At 56.1% G+C, this 24713-nt stretch overlaps 1 protein-coding gene and 2 long non-coding RNA genes across 4 annotated transcripts; 1 reads left to right on the top strand and 2 right to left on the bottom strand.

Moving 5' to 3' along the window:
• The first annotated feature begins 663 nt into the window (after positions 1-663).
• On the top strand, positions 664-24497 carry LOC137225909 (myosin-6). Its single transcript, XM_067739905.1, has 36 exons — positions 664-879; positions 2011-2154; positions 2399-2555; positions 2653-2680; positions 2966-3077; positions 3340-3432; positions 4370-4433; positions 4699-4797; positions 5227-5330; positions 5415-5553; positions 7522-7790; positions 8069-8239; positions 9464-9773; positions 10462-10532; positions 10823-10910; positions 11001-11118; positions 11264-11387; positions 11657-11793; positions 13073-13328; positions 13451-13693; positions 13843-14019; positions 14305-14450; positions 14677-14767; positions 16895-17284; positions 17636-17762; positions 17854-17972; positions 18339-18535; positions 19081-19264; positions 19438-19603; positions 19734-19858; positions 20767-21075; positions 21309-21512; positions 22312-22437; positions 22638-22913; positions 24062-24157; positions 24279-24497. Exons 1-36 carry the CDS (start codon positions 679-681, stop codon positions 24480-24482), a joined length of 5865 nt encoding a protein of 1954 aa, XP_067596006.1. The 5' UTR covers positions 664-678; the 3' UTR covers positions 24483-24497.
• LOC137226072 (uncharacterized) lies at positions 13921-16898 on the bottom strand. The gene is made up of 3 exons (XR_010944164.1): positions 16739-16898; positions 14655-14752; positions 13921-14409 (listed from the first exon to the last, which is right to left on the bottom strand). It is a non-coding gene; the product is annotated as an uncharacterized lncRNA (long non-coding RNA).
• LOC137226063 (uncharacterized) lies at positions 17627-18455 on the bottom strand. 2 transcript variants are annotated; one of them, XR_010944160.1, is made up of 4 exons: positions 18317-18455; positions 18036-18216; positions 17848-17954; positions 17627-17746 (listed from the first exon to the last, which is right to left on the bottom strand). It is a non-coding gene; the product is annotated as an uncharacterized lncRNA (long non-coding RNA). The 2 variants fall into 2 exon arrangements; XR_010944159.1 differs by having other exon boundaries at positions 18036-18343.
• Positions 24498-24713: the final 216 nt, after the last annotated feature.

The raw sequence follows: 24713 nt of genomic DNA on the forward strand, positions 1-24713 counted from the left end.
CCTCTTGGTCTTTGTCAGTACTTGTCACTATCATACTTCTTTGTCTGTCTCTCCTCCCGCCCTTCACAGCTGCGTGTTCTAATCTCCTTGCCTCTCTGTTTCCAACTCGTATTCCACATCCCACTCCTCTCACTCTTACTAGCTCTGCATCCTTTCTTTCCTGTCTCCCTGCCTCTCATCTGCCCGACTGCCCATGTCGGTCTGTCCCACTCGGCTGGCTCTCGGTTTAGCTTCCCGGCTTACTTCTCCCCACGGGGCTACCTCCGTTGTTCCTCATTCTCCTTGTCCGTTCTTCCCTCTGCCTGGCTGTACCTCTGTGGCTCCGCCCATGGTCCAGAGTCTCCAGGATTCTCTGTGAAGAGATCGCCGGGTGAGAACCACCCCAATTTTCTCCTGGAAGCCAGGTTGCTGCTCTCCTCTGAGCAGCTCAGCACCTCGCCTTAGCAAACGCTAGCCAATTCCACCCCACGCAGACCCCTCACAGATTCTCCCTCAGCTTCACGTCAGAGGGCAAGGGAAGCAGAACCCGAGTTGGGGAGGGCTGGACCCAGGCCAGGTAGGGAGGTGAGACTGATAGGACCCAGGTGGTGAGGGGGTGGGGCAGAGAGTCAGGGGCAGAGGGCAATGCCACCCACTGAGGCCTGGGCCCTCCTGTCTCAGCCGCAGAGGAGGGACAGGATGACCGATGCCCAGATGGCCGATTTCGGGGCGGCGGCCCAGTACCTCCGCAAGTCAGAGAAGGAGCGTCTAGAGGCCCAGACCCGGCCTTTCGACATCCGCACTGAGTGCTTCGTGCCGGATGACAAGGAAGAGTTTGTCAAGGCCAAGATCTTGTCCCGGGAGGGAGGCAAGGTCACTGCCGAGACGGAGAACGGCAAGGTGCGTGGGGCACAGCACGGGGTGGTGGGTGCAGGGTGGAGCCACATGCAGTGGGAGCTGAGGGGCTCTGGAGAAGAGCCAAAGCCAGTGGGGGTGCTGGATGAGCCCCCTCGAGAAGCCCAGCATCTGAGTAAGAACTGACCTTTCTTGTTAGGTCTGAGCAGGGGTAACGAGGCCCCACGCCAGCCCGTTGCCAGAGAGGATGCTGGCGGCCAAAAACCTCAGCTGGTTTCCTCTTCAGAGGGGACTTGTAGATAAAGAGGGCATAGACACAGCATCAAATGAAGCGCCCTTCTCAAACCTGCGTCCCTCCATTCTGCCTCAGTTTCCTCCATGAACCCAGTCTCCCCAGTCCTCCCCAGCCATACCAAGAGCAAACTTTTACCGATGAACGCAAAGAGCAGGAACTCTTGAGTGGAATGTTCAGTCCAGAGCTGACGACTGGCACTCAGAAATCCACAGTCCTTGTCCCTCGTGCCGGCCACGAGAACTGCCACTGGTCAGCAGCAGTGGCTCAGAACCTCTGGGGACTTTGACCCTGAACCCAGCTCTGCCACTAGCAGCCACCATGCTGGCAAATCATTTAGTTATTCGATCCACAGCTTTCTCCGCTGTAAAAAATGCTGGAATACCTACTTGCAGGTTCTCATGATGTCAGGGCACGGCAAACTGACCAGTGGAGATCGAACCATTTGACAGTGACCAATGAAGAGTGTAGGGTAGATGGATGAGATGTTTTTCTGTTAGTGGCAAGGTTTGCCCTGAGCAATTGATGCCCTGAAGTACTGCCCCCAGGAGTCAGGGTAAGGTGTGTGTGCACAGGCCAGAGAGTGGCCAGCCCTAGACAATTAAGCAGGGACTGAAAGGTGATGCTCATGGGCACAGGGTCTGGGGAACTGGCAAGACACAGGGACTCTAGGACAGTCTCTAGAAAGGGCGAGACAGTGGGCAGGTAAATTATCTGGTGTCATGGGAAGCTATGGACTAGGGCCCAGGCACTGGTGAGAGAAGAGCTAGGGGAACGAGGCCAGGTCACAGCCTGTACTCTGGGAGGAGGTAAGTGGGCAAGGCTGGCAAGGGTCCTGGTGGGAGTGTGGTCACCCCTGTCTTACTGCCGCACCCCCTCCCCAGACGGTGACCGTGAAGGAGGACCAGGTGTTGCAGCAGAACCCGCCCAAGTTCGACAAGATTGAGGACATGGCCATGCTGACCTTCCTGCACGAGCCTGCAGTGCTTTTCAACCTCAAGGAGCGCTACGCAGCCTGGATGATCTACGTGAGTGTGTCCTGCACACGGCGGGCAGCCTGTCCTGCACAGAGTTCAAAGTAGGCCGGGGCGATTCTCTCACGGGGAGGGGGTTGGAACGCTCCCAAAGGGCTCTCTGCCCCTATCCCATCCCTGGTCAGCTGCAGGAAGAGAGGAGCCAGCTGGGCTGACCACGGACTCTTCTGCCTGTCACCACTGCCCATCCCAGGCTCTCCCTTCCAACTTCTCATGACTGCCCTATCTCCCATTTCAGACCTACTCGGGCCTCTTCTGCGTCACTGTCAACCCCTACAAGTGGCTGCCGGTGTACAACGCCGAGGTGGTGGCTGCCTACCGGGGCAAGAAGAGGAGCGAGGCGCCGCCCCATATCTTCTCCATCTCCGACAACGCCTACCAGTACATGCTGACAGGTGGGCTGGCTGCTCTGACCTGTGGCCCCTCAGCCCCACACCCGTGGACCTGGGCCCTCAGCCCTGACCCCATTGCCTCTGCTCTTTTCTCTTCCAGATCGGGAGAACCAGTCAATCCTCATCACGTGAGCAAACACCATCCACCCACAGAGGGGCGTGGGCTGGGGGGGACCCAGGCTGATTCCTGGGGGTGATGGGGTGGGGAGGAAAGGTTTAAGGCGGAGACTGCAAGGAACTGGGCTCTCCGAGGAGTGCCGGAGTGACCTACAGTGCTGGGCAGACTCTGCAGGGAGCTGGGCCCCGGGGGAGGAGATTAGATGGCTGGGACTCTGAGAGAGGAGGGTGCAGTGCTGAACTTTGAATGGAGGACGGTGGGAATCTGGGTTCTGATGGGTCCCTGTTGCCCCCAGCGGAGAATCTGGGGCAGGGAAGACTGTGAACACGAAACGTGTCATCCAGTACTTTGCCAGCATCGCAGCCATAGGTGACCGTGGCAAGAAGGACAACGTCAATGCAACCAAGGTGCCGGGTGGGCCACAGGCTCGGCAGAGGGGGACCGGGGGGTGAGCTGACCAGATGACCCTTAGCCCTGCCCTGGGAAACACTGTGGACTGCACCCCTGAGCTCAAGACCTACCTGGCAGGAGACACACACTCTGAGGGTCTGAATATGACCCGTTGGAGCTGCAGACCCCCCAGCAGTCCATCCGGCCACACCCCCGGCCTCCCCACCACCACCTGGAGGTGGACTGGAGATGCAGCCCCACGCTCTGCTCCCTCTGCAGGGCACCCTGGAGGACCAGATCATCCAGGCCAACCCCGCCCTGGAGGCCTTCGGCAATGCCAAGACGGTCCGGAACGACAACTCCTCCCGCTTCGTGAGTGCACCTGACCACTGCCAACTGGCCTCATGCGGCCTCGACAAAAAAAGGGGGGTGCAGTTTTGCCAACAGTCACCCCACCTGGTTGATTGTCCTGCATTTGGTTTTGGGATATCAAATAACACACACACACACACACACACACACACACACACACACACACACACTCCAAACCCTCCCCACTCAGCCTGGCCCCCGAGTGCTGGGAACTCAAGAAAAGAGACCCAGAGCTACCACAGCTGTTCCAGAGCCGAGTAACAGGGCTGATTTGGGTCACAGTCTAGATTTTCCTTACGACTGTTTCCAAAGCTCTTCCACACCGGAAGTGGAAAGAGAGCGTGGGCGTTGGAGCCGATTCCCCAGCATTCCATCTGCCCAGTAAGTCCCCACACCTCTCTGAGCCCCAGTTCCTTCATCAGTGAGACAGAGGTAGTAGTAGCTACCTTGCTGGTTATTGGGAAGATTACAAGAGATCATATCAGAGGTACAAACAGGACAGATTCTATCAGTGCTCATTCCTGTGTCATTTCTTTCTTTTTTAAAAAAATATTTATTTATTTGGCTGAGCTGGGTCTTTAGTTGTGGCAAGTGGGATCTTCATTGTGGCATGCGGGATCTCTAGTTGTGGTGTGCAGGATCTATTAATAGTTCCCTGACCAGTGATTGAATGTGGGCTCCCTGCATTGGGAGAGCAGAGTCCTAACAGCTGGACCACTAGGGAAGTCCCCTCCTGTGTCGTTTCTGCTCAGAGATCCCTGGGTGGCATGTGGGGATGGGCATCCTCTTCCCTGTTTTACTGATACTAAACTGGGATTCCAAAGAAGTCATTTACATTTCCAGAACCGTCCAGGGCATTCTGGGTTGCGATGAGGTCCAGGATCTCCATGCGTCTCTTCTGGCCAGTTCTCTCACTCTTTGTCCCATCTGCCCCCAGGGGAAATTCATCAGGATCCACTTTGGAGCCACTGGAAAGTTGGCTTCTGCAGACATAGAAACCTGTGAGTACGTGGGGAGCGCTGCCCACACCTCTGGGTCCTCCACCTCTGCCTTCATTCCCGCCGGATGCCCCACCTCAACATTTCCCCTCCATCTTCTGTCTCTGTCTACATTTGCCTCTTGGCTTTAGAATTCTTCTTCCTTTAAACCGTATCTTTCCCCGGGCTCTCTCCACTTGCCATGAGAGCCCTTCTCCCCTGACCTCCATCCTGTTGCTGGCTTGGCTTTTTCCCTCCTTACCTGCCTCCCCGCCTTTCCTCACTTCAGATCTCCTGGAGAAGTCCCGGGTGATCTTCCAGCTGAAGGCTGAGAGGAACTACCACATCTTCTACCAGATCCTGTCCAACAAGAAGCCAGAGCTGCTGGGTGAGCCCAGCCCAATGGTCCTGCTGCCCCCAGCGCCCTCCGCAAGCCCGCCTGTGCAGGGCAGATCCCTCCTCCTCACCCGTCCCGCCAGACTTCTCACCCCCCCTCCTTCCATCTGCCCATTGCCTTTCTCTTCCTCCCTCACCTTGGACTCCCCTGTGTCAATTCTTGCCTCCCTTTCCACCCTTCCTTGCTGCTTTACTCCTTCTCCTCTGCATTTGCCTCCCCTTCTCCCACCTGTCATTCGCCCACCATCCTCCCACCCTGGGTCCTCGCCGCCCACTTTTCCTTTTCTTCTGGGCCCTCCCCTTGGTCCTTGCTGACGGTCCTCCTCTCTACCTGCTCCCGCTCTTTCCTTCATCCCACCCCTGCCCCTCACCGTGCCCCCTCCCACCCCCTTGTCCCCTGCCCTGTCCCACGCCTGGACAGACATGCTGCTGGTCACCAACAACCCCTACGACTACGCCTTCGTGTCTCAGGGGGAGGTGTCCGTGGCCTCCATCGACGACTCCGAGGAGCTGGCGGCCACGGATGTGAGCTAGGAGGCAGTGGGCGGGTCCCGGGGCTCCTGGGCCGCCCGCCCCGCCACCCACTCTGCCTCTCTTGCCCTGCCCCAGAGCGCCTTCGACGTGCTGGGCTTCACTCCTGAAGAGAAGGCCGGCGTCTACAAGCTGACGGGCGCCATCATGCACTACGGAAACATGAAGTTCAAGCAGAAGCAGCGGGAGGAGCAGGCCGAGCCCGACGGCACTGAAGGTTCGAGGACAGGAGAGTAGGCGCTGAGAAGGCCTGAGGGGATGGGCGTCTGCCCGTCATGCAGAGACGGTCCTCTGGGAGCACGGTCTCCCATTCTGTGTCCCAAAGGGGTGCCTTTCAACGATTTTTTTTTTTTGGCTGAGTTGGGTCTTTGTTGCTGCGCGTGAGCTTTCTCTAGTTGGGGCGAGCGGGGGCTACTCTTCGTTGCAGTGTGCGGGCTTCTCATTGCGGCGGCTTCTCTTGTTGCGGAGCACGGGCTCTAAGAGCGCGGGCCTCAGTAGTTGCGGCACGTGGGCTCAGTAGTTGTGGCTCGCAGGCTTAGTTGCTCCGCAACATGTGGGATCTTTGCAGACCAGGAATTGAACCCGTGTCCCCTGCATTGACAGGCGGATTCTTAACCACTGCGCCACCAGGGATGTGCCCCTTTCAATGATTTTTAAGGAGTTATGTTCACAGTAGCGATGTCAGGACCTTGATAGAGAAAGTGGAAAGAAACCAGGAATAGGAGAAGCAGGTGGTTGAAAGGCTGTGCTTTCTCCCAGGGCGGGCTCAGCCCCACCCCAAGTCCACCTGGCCCAGGCTCCAGGCTTTCTTCTCCATTAGAACCTAGCCAGATGCCACCCTGCATCCCAGACAGGCTGGCTCCCAGAGGACCTGAGGTTTGTGGGTGGGTGAAGGCAGGGACATGGGAGAAGTGGGCAGACAGGGAGGCACCTCTCAATCCCGCTAGCTTCTCAACCCAACTGCACAGAGCAGAAGTGAATTGGGGAGATTTCCTTCTGCACCCAAGACACCCCCAAGCCCAGGAAAGCAGAGAACTGATCTCTGCACACCCCTATCACTACTGCAGTGTGTATGTGAGGGATGCCCAGGCCTTGGGTGAGCCCCTCACAGCCTCCGTGCCATGTTCTGTTTGGGAGGCAGGAAGCCAAGGGTCAGGACACAGCTCAGGGCATTGGCACATCACCCACATCGCTGGGTCTCAGTTTCCCCCTCAGTGGAATGGAGCGAAAGTCCTTCCCAGCTCCCTCTAAGGCTATCTCGAGAATCCTTTGAGAAGGAGATGTGAAGGGGTGTGAACAGGGCTGGCCCACCTTCAAGGACCCCTTCTCCATGTCTGTCCAGATCAAATGCCAAGCCTCAGTTTCACAATAGCATGTTGCCAGTTATCACAAAACTCTTGAAATTAACCAAATAAATTCCTTCTAAATAGATATCATATGTTGGATGGCACATTTGGAGAGCTGGGGATTGGGGGAGGGTGACCAACATGCTATTAGGAACCTTGATTTCCCAGCCGGCCATGTTGGCCAACACATAGATTCAGGGTAGAGCAGGCCCAGTCCTGGGCTAGATCCTGGGATTGGGGACAAAGGAGGAAAGAAGCAGAGGACAGCATCAGCCACAGTCCCTGCCCTGGAGAGATGAAGGGATGCAGTGTGGTAGGAGGTCCTGGGGTGAGGGAGGGGCCTGGGCTCCAGCCTGACTCGGGCACACACTGGCTGTGTCACCATTGCAAGTCTTGTGCCCTTCAGGCCTCTATTTGCAACTCTTTTTTTTTTTAAATTTATTATTTACTTTTGGCTGCGTTGGGTCTTCGTTGCTGTGCACGGGCTTTCTCTAGTTGGAGCGAGCGGGGGCTACCCTTCGTTGCGGTGCGCGAGCTTCTCATTGTGGTGGCTTCTCTTGTGGCGAAGCACGGGTTCTAGGCGTGCAGGCTTCAGTAGTTGTGGCACACGGGCTCAGTAGTTGTGGCGCACGGGCTTAGTTGCTCCGCGGCATGTGGGATCTTTCCAGACCAGGGCTCAAACCCGTGTCCCCTGCATTGGCAGGCGGATTCTTAACCATTGCACCACCAGGGAAGTCCCTATTTGCAGCTCTTTAACGAGAGAGGCAGGACCTGATGGTCCTGGGCAGGGAAAGAGGGTCTGCTGAAAGTGCTTGCTTATCCCTTTCCTTCTCCACCAGATGCTGATAAGTCCGCATACCTCATGGGGCTGAACTCAGCTGACCTGCTCAAGGGGCTGTGCCACCCTCGGGTGAAGGTGGGCAACGAGTACGTCACCAAGGGGCAGAATGTCCAGCAGGTGTACTACTCCATTGGGGCGCTGGCCAAGGCCGTGTACGAGAAGATGTTCAACTGGATGGTGACGCGGATCAACGCCACCCTGGAGACCAGGCAGCCGCGCCAGTACTTCATAGGCGTCCTGGACATTGCCGGCTTCGAGATCTTCGACGTGAGTGGGGAGCCCCAGGGCCGGGAGAACAGTAACTCACTGGTTCGCACAGGCAGCCACCGCTGGCTGAGCCGGCTGCAGGCCAGGCGCGGGGACGGCGGTGTGCTCTGGTGGAGACGGTCATGTGTCTTCAGGGCGCCCTCCCTCCCCGCCCTGACAGGGGAGGGGAGGGGCCAGCTGCACCCCTTGCCGGGCTGGACGCGGCCCTGGGCGCACCGCATGGGCCACGGACAGCTGCCCGCCTGACCCGCTCCCCTCCCCCACCCCCCGCTCTGTAGTTCAACAGCTTTGAGCAGCTCTGCATCAACTTCACCAACGAGAAGCTGCAGCAGTTCTTCAACCACCACATGTTCGTGCTGGAGCAGGAGGAATACAAGAAGGAGGGCATCGAGTGGGAGTTCATCGACTTCGGCATGGACCTGCAGGCCTGCATCGACCTCATCGAGAAGGTGCCGCTTCGGCCCCTCCGCCCGGTCCCCTTCACCCGCCATCCCAGACAAAGTGGCAGCCCTGTCCCTCTACACCCAGGAAACTAGTCCCAGAACCCCAAGCCCTGCTTTCACACACCGTGACATCACAAGCGTACACAGGTCCAGCCCTTCCTTCTCTCCCCAACACCTAAGACCTTGTCCTGTCTGGTGGACACCTCCCAGGGTCTTAAGAGGGGGGTGTAGTGAAGGTGAGGGTTCCTGCCCCCTCTGACACCCCATGAGAAGCGTCATTCGTGGAAAGAAACTAGGCTGAAACTAGACATGTCGGCTTCCCATCCTCTCCCTGTTGGCTGAGGATAAGCCTGTGTTCAGCTCCTCTTATCTATGGAGGTTCCTCAGAGGAGACAGGACGGAGCTGGTGGGAGGCTCCCAGTGCTCACTTGCTCCCGGGGCTCCATTGCTGATGGAGGCCAGAGGCCGCAGCAACTGCCCCTCCCCCAGCCCAGCCGCGGCCAGTCAGAAAACAGGGCCTTCCCCACAAGCTCTGCATAGTTATCCAGGGTGCTCCTCTTCCAGAGGCCTCAGATTTCCCTGAAATTGTATGTAAGAGTGTGTGTGGACTGGTCGTGGGCAGGGTGTATATGCAAGTGTGTGTGTGTGTGTGTGTGTGTGTGTGTGTGTGTGTGTGTGTTTGTGTGTGCGCATTTCTCTGGGGAGGGAGTCTTTGGATTCGCCAAATTCTCAGTAGGATCCCTGTCCCAAGAAAAGTCAAGAGCTGCTACACTTTCTGAAGTGCAGGACATTGTGCAGAACCTGGATCCCGCTAACCGTTCCTTGAACGATTGTTACCCGTCATATAGGCAGGAGTCTGGCCTGCCCTGTAGTCTGGTGCCTCTGACACATTTCTGTCCCAGCCTTCACCCCGTGCTGGGGCAGGGAGCCATTCAGGAAGAAGGGGCTGTTCTTGAGCCCTGGGGGGCCGGGGGCTGGGGATTGGGAGTACAGGGCTCTTCTCTGGGTCCACTGGGGCAGAAAGGTTACATTGCCCAGATCTGAATGTATTCGGATTTAGGTTAACTCCAGGAATATTGGCTTCCTGTATCGGGACACGAGGTACCAGCTCAGGCTCTCTGTGGCCTGCCTGCTACACTGGGCTGCAGTCTCTCCTCTGTCGGGGTATGGGACTCTGCAAGCCTGGGAGTGCACTCAGTGATGCTCTCCCCGTCCCCACCCTGCCATCAGCCCATGGGCATCATGTCCATCCTGGAGGAGGAGTGCATGTTCCCCAAGGCCACTGACATGACCTTCAAGGCCAAGCTGTACGACAACCACCTGGGCAAGTCCAACAACTTCCAGAAGCCGCGTAATATCAAGGGGAAGCCGGAAGCCCACTTCTCCCTGATCCACTACGCCGGCACGGTGGATTACAACATCATAGGCTGGCTGGAGAAGAACAAAGACCCGCTCAACGAGACAGTAGTGGGCTTGTACCAGAAGTCCTCCCTCAAGCTCATGGCCACACTCTTCTCCTCGTATGCCTCCACTGATGTCGGTAAGAGGGCAGCCCTGCACTGCCAGAGCAGTTCCGGAGGTGCAAGGGGCCAGGATCCCGCTGCTTCAAAGCACACAACTCTAAAGGCAGGAGGGAGCCCGTGAGCCACGGGAGGGGGTCAGGAGATCCCACAGCGGCCCATCTCTACCCCTTCTGTGGAAGTACCATTTTGCCCTTTGGGTTATGGACGTTGTTGTACATGCTGTGCATCTCTTCAAGACTCTGAGCAACTGAAGGTCAGTGAGAGTGGCACGCACATCACTGCAGCAGGCCTGGCATGGAGCCGTGCCTGCAGGAGGTCACAGTAAATGTTGAGAGGATCACTGAACATACAGTAGAACAAACGAGCCTCCAGTTCAGAGAAGGAAGAGAAAGGGTGTGAACTGAAACGATGAGGGTAAAGTACAAGAAGAAAAGTAGAAAGTGGAAAGATGTAAGCATGGGTAGGGGTTAGAAGGGAACGGGAAGAGAAAGCACAGATGTTATTTCAATGCCTGCTTTGTGCCAAGCACTGGAAAGGCACGCTCCATGCTTGATCTTTTCTAATCTTCTCCTCCTCATGAGAAAACTGAGACTTAGAGAATAACTTGCCCAAAGTCACACATCTAGTGAGCAGCAGAGCCTTGTCCCTACCCGAGGGCTCCTCCGTTTTCAAGCCCTTGTTCATCATTCCTTCTCTTGTTATTAGGGGACAGCAGTAAAGGCAAAGGAGGCAAGAAAAAGGGCTCATCATTTCAGACAGTATCGGCCCTCCACCGGGTAAGAAGGGCCCAGGGATGCCAAGAGACTTGTGGTGGGCAGGCCCAGCCCAGAGCATTTTGTCTGCACCACCCTAACCTGATGCTCTGAGTTTGGAGAGGAAAGAAGCTAGAGTTATGTGGTCATTTTTGGCATGTAAATTCTATACAAGCCTGAACTCACATCATAAATTATGTATCAGCTCCCTATCCCTTTGAGGGTTCTGGTGACAGGTTGTCTGGGTCCCAGGGCTCAGGGACCAAAGGGATGGTCCCTGTGGCTCCTGACCTCCAACTCTCATCCACCCCCAGGAGAATCTGAACAAGCTGATGACCAACCTGAGGACCACCCACCCTCACTTTGTGCGCTGCCTCATCCCCAATGAACGGAAGGCTCCCGGTGAGCGATGCACAAGCGTCTAGTCTGGAGAGGGCACTTGGCATCCACTTGCCCTAAGGCTGACCCCCTCCCTCTCCCTTCCTGCCACAGGGGTGATGGACAACCCCCTGGTCATGCACCAGCTGCGCTGCAATGGCGTGCTGGAGGGCATCCGCATCTGCAGGAAGGGCTTCCCCAACCGCATCCTCTACGGGGACTTCCGGCAGAGGTGGGTACCAGGGCCCCCCAGGGCTCAGGGAACAGAGGGAGCATGGGCAGCCTCGGATGGGAGGGGAGTCTTCAGGTGGCCTCAGATTCTGTGGGCAGAGCAGATCAGTGCAGAACGTGGGTAACTACGGGCACCTCCCTCCCAGGTACCGCATCCTGAACCCGGCAGCCATCCCTGAGGGCCAGTTCATTGACAGCAGGAAAGGGTCAGAGAAGCTGCTGGGCTCCCTGGACATTGACCACAACCAGTACAAGTTTGGCCACACCAAGGTGAGTCTAGAGCCCCTTAGGGTGGCGTTGCAGGATGTGCGACCATGCTGAGTGGACCAGCTGGTAGCCTGATTCCTGGCTACCCGTATCAACAAAGGACTGGAACCCAGGCTTCCTTTCTGTCTTGTTTTTCACATTTCACTCCCAGGTCTAGGATGTGTGGGTAACAGGGCCCTGGGAAGCTGAGCCAGGGTCTCCCACACTCTCCCTCCACCCTGACTACCCTTCTCTGAGGCTGTGGCCCCCTTGGCTCTACCCCTTACCCCCAGGTGTTCTTCAAGGCGGGGCTGCTGGGGCTGCTGGAGGAGATGCGGGACGAGAGGCTGAGCCGCATCATCACCCGAATCCAGGCACAAGCCCGGGGTCAGCTCATGCGCATTGAGTTCAAGAAGATCCTGGAGCGCAGGTGAGGCTGGAGGGAAAGAGAGAGGCACTCCCAGAGATGTAAGAGGCAGACAAGCAGAGCGAAGTGGGGTGGGTCAGGAGACCTAAATTCAAATCCTGGCTGCACCACTTACTAGCTAGCCTGAGCAAGTGACTTTGCCACTCTGGGTCTCATTTTGAATTCTTTAAAAAAGAAAATTCCCCTTAGGGAAATACAAATTAAGACTCCAATGAGATACCGTTTTAAAACACTAGATTGACAAAAACCAAGAAGTCTGACCCACTGCTTATGGATGTGTAAATGTGTGCAATCTCTTTGGAAAACAATGTATCATTTTCTTTTAAAGTTGAACAGTTACATACCTTTCCGCTCCTGAGTGCATTCCCACAGAGAAACTCCTGCACGTGTTCAACATGAGACAAAAAAATGAATCTTTATAGTAGCATTGGTCAAAATAGCAAAGATCTGGAAACAACTTGAATTTTCATCCACAGGAGAATGGGTGAATAGTAGTATACTCATTCAGGGGAATATTATAAAGCAATGAAAAAGGAGGGAACTAAAACTACATGGTACAATACGTTTGCGCCTTAAGAGCATATTGCTGAGTAAACAAAAGCAAGTCACAGAAGGATACTTATTGTGTGATGCAATTTTTATAAATCTCAGAAATAATTTTTAAAATAGCAATATTGCTCAAAGATGCATACACACATGGTTAAAATATTTTTTGAAAAAGTTAGGAAACAAAAAACACAAGATTCGAGGTAGTGGCTGCTTCTGGTGGAAGGACCAGGAAAGGGGATGGGGTGGAGCCCACAGGCAGAATCAGCGATGGCAATGCTCTAGTTCTTGTTTGGGTGAGGAGTTCATGGACAGTCATTTTGTTTCATGCTTCATAACTTACACATATATTATAGATATTCCTAAATGGAAAATATCATATTTTTAACATGCTTGAGGTTCTTATGAGATTAGAAACACCGAACACAGTAGACATTCTACTGTGGTAGACATTCTACTGTGGAAGTGGTAGCTTCCATAGCTACTAATACTCCAGTAAGGAAGATATAAACTGCCCTTTTGTTGAATTGATCAATCAATAACTATTTATGGAGCAACTCCATGTTCAGTGTGGTTATGCTGAGGTGGGGTTGCCTATCAAGGCTACAAGACAGGGTTCCTGCCGTCAGGTGCCTACAAACTTGCTTAGATGTGCTGGGAGCCGAGTGCTGCTGGCCCCATGATTGCGAAGCGCTCTTTTACAGTGCCCTTCCCTGCCTCCATGTTTCTTTGCCAGGGATGCCCTGCTGGTAATCCAGTGGAACATTCGGGCCTTCATGGGGGTCAAGAATTGGCCCTGGATGAAGCTCTACTTCAAGATCAAACCGCTGCTGAAGAGTGCAGAGACAGAGAAGGAGATGGCCACCATGAAGGAGGAGTTTGGGCGCCTCAAAGAGACGCTGGAGAAGTCGGAGGCTCGACGCAAGGAGCTGGAGGAGAAGATGGTGTCCCTGCTGCAGGAGAAGAACGACCTGCAGCTCCAAGTGCAGGCCGTGAGACCATTTCTCCTCTCCCCTCCCCTGGATTATAGCCCATCTCATCACCAGGGACTGAGTCTCAGAGCTCTGGCTCTCTTTAAGACCCTGGATCTCTCCTCTCTGTCCTCTTCTCCCAGGAACAAGACAACCTGGCTGATGCGGAAGAGCGCTGCGACCAGCTGATCAAGAACAAGATCCAGCTGGAGGCCAAGGTGAAGGAGATGACCGAGAGGCTGGAGGACGAGGAGGAGATGAACGCCGAGCTCACGGCCAAGAAGCGCAAGCTGGAAGACGAGTGCTCTGAGCTCAAGAGGGACATTGATGACCTGGAGCTGACGCTGGCCAAGGTGGAGAAGGAGAAGCACGCCACAGAGAACAAGGTGAGGGCAGCTCCCTCTGGCTCCAGCCCGTGTCTCCTCAGGATTCCCAGACCTGAGTGTGGCCCAGGTCCTTGGCATTGGAGGTCTCCACAGATGTCTCTAGGTTGGTGACCTTTGACCCTAAAGGGGATGGGGTTCTTGGTCAACAGGTGAAGAACCTGACAGAGGAGATGGCTGGGCTGGACGAGATCATTGCCAAGCTGACCAAGGAGAAGAAAGCTCTGCAAGAGGCCCACCAACAGGCCCTGGATGACCTTCAGGCTGAGGAGGACAAGGTCAACACCCTGACCAAGGCCAAGGTCAAGTTGGAGCAGCAGGTGGATGATGTGAGTAGTAACAACCATGCTCCATCCCTCTCAGGTTGGGATTTTTCAGGCAACACCAATGGCCAAGGGGTTCCCAATCCCTAGAACTAACTTCCATGACCCCTGGGGCCCTTTTCTTTCTACAGTTCCTCACTAGGCTGGGTCTCTAATGCTTCATGCTTGCAGGGCTAACTCTGCTGGTTTGACTTCCAATCCCATTGGACTTTGGGTTTAGACGGGAGCAGAAGAGGATGCACTGTGGATCTCAGGTTTCCTACGTCCTGTTCATTTTCTTTTCTCCACCAGCTGGAGGGATCCCTGGAGCAGGAGAAGAAGGTGCGCATGGACCTGGAGCGAGCCAAGCGGAAGCTGGAGGGTGACCTGAAGCTGACCCAGGAGAGCAACATGGACCTAGAGAACGACAAGCTGCAGCTGGAAGAAAAGCTCAAGAAGTAGGAGCCTGCAGCGGCCAGGAAGGGCTACTGAGGGTGTCTGGCCTGAGGGTTAGAGTGCAAGGTGCTGCAGCACCTCTGGCCAAGGCTGCTCTGGGCACACAGCCCCCACCCCCAACCTTCACCCTCGGGGCCAGGGGGAGGGGACTGGTCCTCGAATACCGAGGCAGAAGGAGAGGATGGGCACAGGGAAAGGAAAACCACCTGTCACCCTCTTCTCCTCCAGGAAGGAGTTTGACGTTAATCAGCTGAACAGTAAGATTGAGGATGAGCAGGCACTGGCCCTTCAGCTGCAGAAGAAACTGAAGGAAAACCAGGTGAAGTTCTTCTGGGTGTAGCCACCGGGAGCTCAATGGCGCTGAGGCAGCTGAGGCTGTAGGAGCTGCTTAGGGTTCTAGACAGTATCTAGAACTCCAAGCCGCCCGGAGGCCCCAACAGCCCTGACTTACAGGCACTTGGGAACATCAGCCTTCCCCCATTAGAGCAATAGTGTCTTATTTCAGCAGGACTATTTGGGGGAGAGGGTGGGGATCATACTTACTAAAAGGGCTTCTCTTGCTGAGCTATGCTCCACCTCATGGGTTTTCTGCTCTGGGACAATTGGCAGGGCTCCGTTCTCCTCTAACCCTTACTTTTGGTGCTTCTCCCCACTTCATGGGGGTGAGAAGGGCCTTCATGGAGCACCTTGCCATGGGAAGCTCTGTTCTTATTCTTCCCGGGTATTTACCCTAGCCACTAACTCAGGTTGGATCCCCACAGAGCACCGTGATATGGAGTCAACTCCCGCAAACTTAAGCAAGTCACTCCCCGTCCTGAGCCTCAGATTCTCCTCTCATCTGTAAAATGGGACTAATGACCCCTGCCTTGCAGAGGACCAGTAGAGACATTGTACAGGAACCCACTTTGTCAACCAAGAGGCAACATATATATGTTATTTTAATATAGCTCAGGCTAGAGAAGTGAGCCAGCCACTTGCAAGAAGATGTTCTTTTGTCTTTCGCATGGCTTTCTCATCCCTCTGCAGGAGGAGATTGAATTAACAGCCAGAGTCTCCCTTGCCTTTAATGAACTGAATTTTAATGTGCTTTTAGTCCCATGTTTGTCAGAAGAGCCCTGGAAGCAAGGAAGGCAGGTACTCTCGTTCCCATTTCATAGCTGCAGAAGCTATACGGCCACATCTGGACATAGTGGCCCCAAGGCCACAGGGACTCAGCTATTTATCCTCTCATTTTCTTATGAGGCCACTAGTGGAGAGAGCTAATCTCCCCTCAGCATTCAGGGTCGATGGCCCAGGGTGCAAGTGACACATGAACACAATTCCCCTCCTCTAGGGGCTGCTCAGGGGCTGGTCTGCCTTCAGTGATACTCTTCCCTCCCATCTTCTTGGGTGCCCCTTCTGGGTTTTAGCCTGAATATTAGGACATCCCCAGGTTCTCCTAGCCTGGTCTGGGCAACCTCTTTGACTGTTGAACCCAGAACAACTGTGCTGTTATCCTCACCAGGTCTTGGCAGTGGGCTGTGGCTCCTCCTTCTTCCTGCCCAAGCTCTTGCACTCAGTCCCCATTCTCCATCCTGGGAGCAAGCGTCTGGTGGTTCTCTCTCTCCTGCTCCCAGGACCCCCTCACACACATTCCATCACCACCATCCATAACCACAGGTGAAGGGATCCCACCAATCCTCCCCTTTGCTCCTTGCTAGTCAGACAACAGATCAAAATTGTAAATGGGACATTCTGCCAATTTAGTCAGGCCAAGGCTAAGACCAGAAGGTAGGGACATGATACAGAGGAGGGCACCCTGCTAGCACTCACCGGGCCTGGAAGGGAACAATTAAGCTGGAACCGAGCCCTGGGCCTAAATAAAGTAAGCCCTGGAGAGTGAGGAACGTGGTTGATTGGAGTTTGTGGTTAATTCGGAAGATTACAAAAGCTTTTGATTATTTGGAGGCATACTGCTGCAAATATTTGTAAAATACAAGCACCAGCTTTCCTGCCTTATCATTAGCAGAGCAGAGCCTAGTGGATCTGTGGAATCTTTGAGACCCAGGACCTCACGGGATCTCAAGATCCCTCTCTGAAGACAGATTCTCAGGATTCAGGGCTGCAGATGCGCAGACTGGGTCTGAGATGCCCCTCCGGGAAATGCCTTGAGAGTTTGGCTTCAACCAAATTCCCACTGACGGTCTTGCATTATAGGATGTTTGGCAGCCTGCCTGGCCCCTGCCCACTAGATGCCAGTAGCAACACCCACCCCCTCCCCAAGTCACGACAATCAAAACTGTCTACAGACCTTGTTGACTGTCCCCTGGGGTACAGAATGTCCCCTGGTGAGAACCACTGCTCTGCAGGACCTGGGTGCTTTGGCCAGGAGCCTTCTAGAGCCCTGGGGAGGGGGCTCTGATGGAGGGGTCAGGCGGTGGGTCTGAGCCCCCTATACCCTGCCCAGGCGCGCATCGAGGAGCTGGAGGAAGAGCTGGAGGCCGAGCGCACTGCCCGGGCCAAGGTGGAGAAGCTGCGCTCAGACCTGTCCCGGGAGCTGGAGGAGATCAGTGAGCGGCTGGAGGAGGCCGGCGGGGCCACGTCCGTGCAGATCGAGATGAACAAGAAGCGCGAGGCTGAGTTTCAGAAGATGAGGCGGGACCTGGAGGAGGCCACGCTGCAGCACGAGGCCACGGCGGCCGCCCTGCGCAAGAAACACGCCGACAGCGTGGCCGAGCTGGGTGAGCAGATCGACAACCTGCAGCGCGTGAAGCAGAAGCTGGAGAAGGAGAAGAGCGAGTTCAAGCTGGAGCTGGACGACGTCACCTCCAACATGGAGCAGATCATCAAGGCCAAGGTGGGCCTCTCCTCTCCTCTCCTCGCCCTCTCCTCTCTCACAGCCTCGCAGTGTGCCTTCCTTCCACTTCCTCTCTGCCATCGCTCTTATTCTCACTCCCTTCGTCACCCTCTGGTCTCTCTCCCTCTCTCCCTTGCACCTGCCTTGCCCTCCACCTGTGTCTCCATCTCCTCACCATCTCTCCCTTGTTTAATTCATGCATCCTCTCCAGATTGTGCCCCTCCAGCCCCGCCCCATTTCACCCCCCACCCCCTGCCTCTGTGTGCTCCCCAACCTTGGCCCTCCCTTCCTTCCTCCAGTCAACCCAGCCCCTCCCACATTCACCTTTCTCTTGTCCCTTACCGCCTGAAGGCAAACCTGGAGAAGGTGTCCCGGACACTGGAGGACCAGGCCAACGAGTACCGGGCGAAGCTAGAAGAGGCCCAGCGCTCCCTCAATGACTTCTCCACCCAGCGAGCCAAGCTGCAGACGGAGAACGGTGGGTGCCCCTAACCAGCCCTGTGCCTGCCTCACGGAAGAGCATCAGTTGCCCCCTTCCATGGCCCACAAACCCTTGTTCCCACCTGCAGGTGAGCTGTCCCGGCAACTGGAGGAAAAGGAGGCACTGATCTTGCAGCTGACCCGAGGGAAGCTCTCCTACACCCAGCAGCTGGAGGACCTCAAGAGGCAGCTGGAGGAGGAGGGCAAGGTGAGGCCCGGCTACGGCTACGGGGCAGCAGACAGGATTGATGGCAGCCCTGGGGCAACCAACCTCAGAAATGGAGCCTGGAAGCTGCAGAGAGGCTGCTAATGAAAAAACCTCCAGGCCAGGTTCTTCCACTCTTCAGCTAAGCCACACCCGAACATCACTGAGTGCCTCCTTTCTTATTTGGAAGGGATGGGCAAACTGGGAAGGTACCTTAAGATGTTGAGATTCCACACCAGCCCTCACCCTGAAGGAGGCCGGGGCTTGGTTAAAGTTCATAGATATGAAAAGGATCTGGAGAATGGGGACAGGGCCTTCCCTCCCACCTTCCCAGATGCTGAACCCACCTCCCGGTGCCGCCCCTCCCAGGCGAAGAATGCCCTGGCCCACGCGCTGCAGTCAGCCCGGCATGACTGTGACCTGCTGCGGGAGCAATACGAGGAGGAGACGGAGGCCAAGGCCGAGCTGCAGCGCGTCCTGTCCAAGGCCAACTCGGAGGTGGCCCAGTGGAGGACCAAGTATGAGACGGACGCCATCCAGAGGACCGAGGAGCTGGAGGAGGCCAAGTGAGTCCTGGGCAGCCCCCAACCCTGCTTCTAAGAGAGGAAGGCTCGAGAGGACATGGGTAGAGACAGGCAGAGTGGGCACGGGAGGCAGATTTGAGGTGGAAGAGAGGAGGTGGGGAGAAACGTGGTGGGCAATACAGGTGCTTGCGAGGGAGCTGGGATCCTGCACTCTGAGTGAACCCTGGCTGGCCCTGACTCACTTCCTGTGACGGGCGAGCTTTTGGCCCGGGTTATACCTGATGCTCACGTATAAGACGAGCAAAAAGCTTGTTGGTCAGAGGAGCTACCGCCGATCAGCCTGGGTGGGGAGAAGTGAGGGCTGCCACCCTGAAGCGGCTCCCCATAGGGAAGAGCCTCTGTTCTAGGCACCCGAAGCCCTGGCTCCCTGGAGGCTGGGGTTCCAGGGTCTGAAGGGCTACTCAGTGTCCCAAGGAGCTCTGTGGGAGGGCCGGGCCCTCCTCATCTGGCAGTTCAGGGAGGGGTCGTCCCAAGGCCCCGCTGTTCCCAGGTAGAGTGACACACATACACCCAACCGCGCCGGGCAGGAAGAAGCTGGCCCAGAGGCTGCAGGACGCCGAGGAGGCCGTCGAGGCCGTCAACGCCAAGTGCTCCTCGCTGGAGAAGACCAAGCACCGGCTGCAGAATGAGATCGAAGACCTGATGGTGGACGTGGAGCGCTCCAACGCGGCCGCCGCGGCCCTGGACAAGAAGCAGAGGAACTTCGACAAGGTGGGCCCAGGCTGGGGACTCGCAGCCAGGGGCCAGAGCAGGCGGGCAGGCGGGAGTCAGGAACGTCCTCCCAGGAGGCAGAGGCTGGGAGGAGGCTGAGCCCAGGAGAGGGGCCTGGGCGCCCCTGGACGTGGGGCTGGGGCTGCCCGGTGAGCCGCGTCCCGTCCCCGCAGATCCTGGCCGAGTGGAAGCAGAAGTACGAGGAGTCGCAGTCAGAGCTGGAGTCCTCGCAGAAGGAGGCGCGCTCCCTCAGCACCGAGCTCTTCAAGCTCAAGAACGCCTACGAGGAGTCCCTGGAGCACCTGGAGACCTTCAAACGGGAGAACAAGAACCTGCAGGGTGCGGGCCCAGGCCGGGGGCGGGGGTGGGGCAGGGAGGGTCCGCACGTGGCGCCACCCAGCGGCTCCTAGAGGCGTGCCCCCCGTTGGAGCCCGGCTGCCCCCAGCTGAGCGGCCCGCCCCTCCCACAGAGGAGATCTCCGACCTGACCGAGCAGCTGGGCTCCAGTGGAAAGACCATCCACGAGCTGGAGAAGGTCCGCAAGCAGCTGGAGGCTGAGAAGCTGGAGCTGCAGTCGGCCCTGGAGGAGGCCGAGGTGAGGGCCTGGCTCTGCCTGCACCCCTGCCTCCGACCCTCTCCTACCCACCCCTGCCCTCCTGTCTCTGACTCCGCACTCTCCCTAACCTGGGGGTGACGCTGACCCAAGACAAAATCTATCAGCTCCTTATTCTGAGTCCAAGGTCATATACCCACTACCCATGACTACCTCCAAAGCCAAGGTCTGTGCAAAGGAAAATGCCACACACAGCTTGATCATAGGTTTGTTTCCCACTGGGTTTATAAAGTTGAAACCTGGCCATCATAAAAACCCCTCAGACGGGGTGGGAGCATGGGCTCCGGACTCAAACAGACTTGAGTTTGAAACTTGGCTTCAGGACCACCACTTTGTCATTGGGCAAGTTCCTTAAGCTATCTGTACCTCGGTTTTCTCGTCTGTAAAATGGCATCAGTTGTACATACCTCATGAGATGTTACGCATGACTATTATGAAGATGAAACGAGGTATCGTGCTTAAGCGCTTAATATATGTTAGCTATTGTTACTGTTCATTTGTAAGAACCTAGCGATAGCCCTGAGATTTGGGGCTTCTAACTTTTTTCACTACAGGGTGAGCGACCTGGGAAACAAAGAGAAATGTTCGAATTTCTGGTTGTAAAACTCCTTCCCTTTTCTATGCTATTTTAGATGGGTCGGGATCACGCAGTGTTGGTGCTGGAGGGTCTTGACAGTTGTGAGCTCAGAACACTTTCCTTGACGGAGGAAACCGGGGGTATCCAGCACTTCCTCCCCCAGAGCACCCGGATGGCCTGGGATGCAGGTCCCCCCTCCCCATCTTTCTCAGCTCTTCTCCTCTTGGCTGACACCTTGCATCCTCCCAGCCTCCCTCCCCAATGTACCCTGTGCCCTGACGTCCTCGGACCCTGTCTCCCCACCCACCTCCAGGCCTCCCTGGAGCATGAGGAGGGCAAGATCCTGCGGGCCCAGCTGGAGTTCAACCAGATCAAGGCAGAGATGGAGCGGAAGCTGGCAGAGAAGGACGAGGAGATGGAGCAGGCGAAGCGCAACCACCTGCGGGTGGTGGACTCCCTGCAGACCTCCCTGGACGCGGAGACGCGCAGCCGCAACGAGGCCCTGCGGGTGAAGAAGAAGATGGAGGGCGACCTCAACGAGATGGAGATCCAGCTCAGCCACGCCAACCGCGTGGCCGCCGAGGCCCAGAAGCAAGTGAAGAGCCTCCAGAGCTTGCTGAAGGTACCTGGTGACTCTTGGAAGCAGGAAGTCACCTCACCCAGAGAGGGGCGGTGGCCGAGTTGGGGGGTGGCGTCCCATCACAGCACCAGATCCCTCCTGCCCCCGGGCCGTCGCAGGCACAGGTCCCACCTGAGCCACCGCCAGGGGCTCTCCGCAGCATCCAGTTCAGCTGACGGCCTCCTGATGGGCCAGAGCCCAGCTGCCTCTCTCACGCCCACTCTCGTGATGCGCAGGACACCCAGATCCAGCTGGATGACGCGGTCCGTGCCAACGATGACCTGAAGGAGAACATCGCCATCGTGGAGCGGCGCAACAACCTGCTGCAGGCCGAGCTGGAGGAGCTGCGGGCCGTGGTGGAGCAGACGGAGCGGTCCCGGAAGCTGGCCGAGCAGGAGCTGATCGAGACCAGCGAGCGGGTGCAGCTGCTGCACTCCCAGGTGAGAGTGGGACTTTTGGAGTTGAAAGAAGCACAACTGCATCTACTTGCAAACCAAATTCTCCACAGAACACCATTTTTCTGCAATCCCATACACACTGTTTTCAGCTATACTCGGTAATGAGTTTTTACGTCCATCTCACTGCACTGCCCTGTGGAGTTTTGTTCTGTAATCTAGTACATATGGGAATGACATCACCCACGGATGTGATCCTCTCTTCCTTACCCCACTCCTTCTATAACTATAATCGCTTCCAGGATACAGTCCCTTTAACCAAGTTTCTCCCATTTTCCTTGGAATATTTTCATCCTCCTGCACAGACGTGTTACTACAGAGCTCAGGAGTAGAACAACAGACCCTTTGCTGCTTGAAGTCTTTCTTCAGAGCCGAGTCCCTTTAGATATAATGTCTAGAATATACCTATTTTCATAGGAAAAGAGAAAGCAGGTGCAAAACAAGGAAAATACTAAGAACAAGACATGTTTTTAAAAAATGACCAGTTCTAATTTTCTCTGGATAGAACTGTAGAATCAGGGGGCTTCCCTGGTGGTGAAGTGGTTGAGAGTCCGCCTGCCGATGCAGGGGACGCGGGTTCGTGCCCCGGTCCGGGAAGGTCCCACATGCCGCGGAGCAGCTGGGCCTGTGAGCCATGGCCGCTGAGCCTGCGCATCTGCAGCCTGTGCTCCGCAACGGGAGAGGCCACAACAGTGAGAAGCCCGCGTACCGCAAAAAAAAAAAAAAAAAGTGTAGAATCAGGCAGCAAAGCATACATTCAATAGTTTTCTTTGCCTTTATCTAGAACACCAGCCTCATCAACCAGAAGAAGAAGATGGAGGCAGACCTGTCCCAGCTTCAGGGCGAAGTGGAGGAGGCAGTGCAGGAGTGCAGGAACGCCGAGGAGAAGGCCAAGAAGGCCATCACGGACGTGAGTGACCGCTCCCCTCAAAAGACTCGAACCAGGCCTGTGGGTCCAGGCCAGGCCACTGTGCTGTAACAGCAGTGACTCTGCCACTCTGTGGGTTTGAGGGCCTCAGGGAGCAAACGGCAGGATGGGAAAGAGGTGATCCTTAATGGGAAAGAAGAGGCCCCGGGGTCCTGTTCTTTTACGCTCTCTGCCGTGCACAGGCCGCCATGATGGCGGAGGAGCTGAAGAAGGAGCAGGACACCAGCGCGCACCTGGAACGCATGAAGAAGAACATGGAGCAGACCATCAAGGACCTGCAGCACCGGCTGGACGAGGCCGAGCAAATCGCCCTCAAGGGCGGCAAGAAGCAGCTGCAGAAGCTGGAGGCCCGGGTGCGGGAGCTGGAGAATGAGCTGGAAGCCGAGCAGAAGCGCAATGCAGAGTCGATCAAGGGCATGAGGAAGAGTGAGCGTCGCATCAAGGAGCTCACCTACCAGGTGCGGGCACGGCGGCTGCTCTGGGGCCAGGCCCTTAGGAGTGGACGTGAAAGCGCATCCCTCGCGCCCCCCCTCCTGACCCACACAGGCCCCACACAGAGCCACCCGGCCCTCTTGCCACCTGCTCCTTGAGAAGCTGTCTTGAGATTAATTTTCTTTCACAATCTCTGCAGATAGTTTGGCTTGAGTCCATGAATTTTTCTAGCGAAGGGAAAATCTACTTCTACTTCTTGAAAGCTCTTTGAACCAGCATTTCCCAGTTTTTTAATAAACTGAAGCGCTACCATGAAGGCTTCAGAACAGTCCAAGCAATCTTTCCACCAGTCTCAGAGGCAGGGGCATTGTGTGGCATTTTAGTGATAAAAGTCAGGGATGGGAAAAGGCTCAGATCTTCCATGGAACTTCTGGGACCACAAACAGAAGGCCTTAGAGAAAGAAATCCCAAAATGTTCTAAGCCCTCCATCTGTATAGCTCAGAGCTTATGCCTTTGACCTGTTATTTTCACAGTGTGCCTGGGCAGGAGAGACAGAGAAAGGGGGTATTGGTCCGTTTGACAGCTGGATATGAGAGACACAGGAAAGAGATACAGATGTAGAACTTCAGGTGTATTGTGGGCATAAGTGGCAATAGCATCCTAGCACATGCAATGATCAATGCAACGCGACATTGGAGCCACTGATCCTGGTGCCCGATACCTGACCCAGTACAACGTATATTGGGTTATGATAGATTAGAATGATCTGGATTTTGATAATCCCTTCTTTCTGCTTTCCTCATTAGTCCTCTCTGGTCACTCCAGAACCACTGGCCAAGAGCGCCTCTGGTGCTCCAGATGAGAGCTGGAACAGCCCTGATGTCTCCATACTATCAGATGAAGAAATCCCGTTTGGTTCCGAGCCCCTCCTCCCATTTCTCACCTTAGGGCCACAGCCCTCCTTGCTTTTTAGATCCTGGACTGAGGACCTTGCCGTGCCCTTTGACCTATAAGTAGTGTCAGAGATGAAGTTTCCCCACCACCTCTTTGACCTGGCCTGTTGGAGGGAAGAGCAGCTAAGGCGTGAGGAGAAGATGGGGTGGTGAGGGAGGGAGAGATAATCGCTCTTGCCCCCACAAAAAAAACTGGCTTCTCCCGTGCATATGCCCCCAGACGGAGGAGGACAAGAAGAACCTGCTGCGGCTGCAGGACCTGGTGGACAAGCTGCAGCTGAAGGTCAAGGCCTACAAGCGCCAGGCCGAGGAGGCGGTGAGTGACCCCGATGGGGCCCAGGCCTGGAGGAGGGGACAAGGAGCCAGCCCCCAGGCTGGGAGTCTAATAACCCCTGGCTCCTCTCGCCTCATCCCCCCGCCCCCCCGAACCCCCGCAGGAGGAACAGGCCAACACCAACCTGTCCAAGTTCCGCAAGGTGCAGCACGAGCTGGATGAGGCAGAGGAGCGGGCGGACATCGCCGAGTCCCAGGTCAACAAGCTGCGGGCCAAGAGCCGCGACATCGGCGCCAAGGTGGGTCCCTCCCCAGACCCCGCTACTCAGCCCCCTAGCAGCGCGGCCCCAATGTCAGTGCCCTCTTAGTGGGCGCTCCTCCCCCTGTATTTGGATAGCCCTGAGGGTCCCACAGCACTCACACCTGAGCATCCCCCCTCCTGCTCAGAGAAGCCCCCCACAGACTGGAACCTCCTTAGAAAGCCCAGTCCCACCCCCCCGAACCACAAGGACCCCTAAATGGGACCCCAAGATTCCTGAGGCCTGAACCTCTCCCCACTAAGGGCATCTCCCTTAGGCCTCTCAAAGCCCTAGAGATTC

This window comes from Pseudorca crassidens, chromosome 1, assembly GCF_039906515.1.
Source record: "Pseudorca crassidens isolate mPseCra1 chromosome 1, mPseCra1.hap1, whole genome shotgun sequence".
NCBI lineage: Eukaryota > Metazoa > Chordata > Mammalia > Artiodactyla > Delphinidae > Pseudorca > Pseudorca crassidens.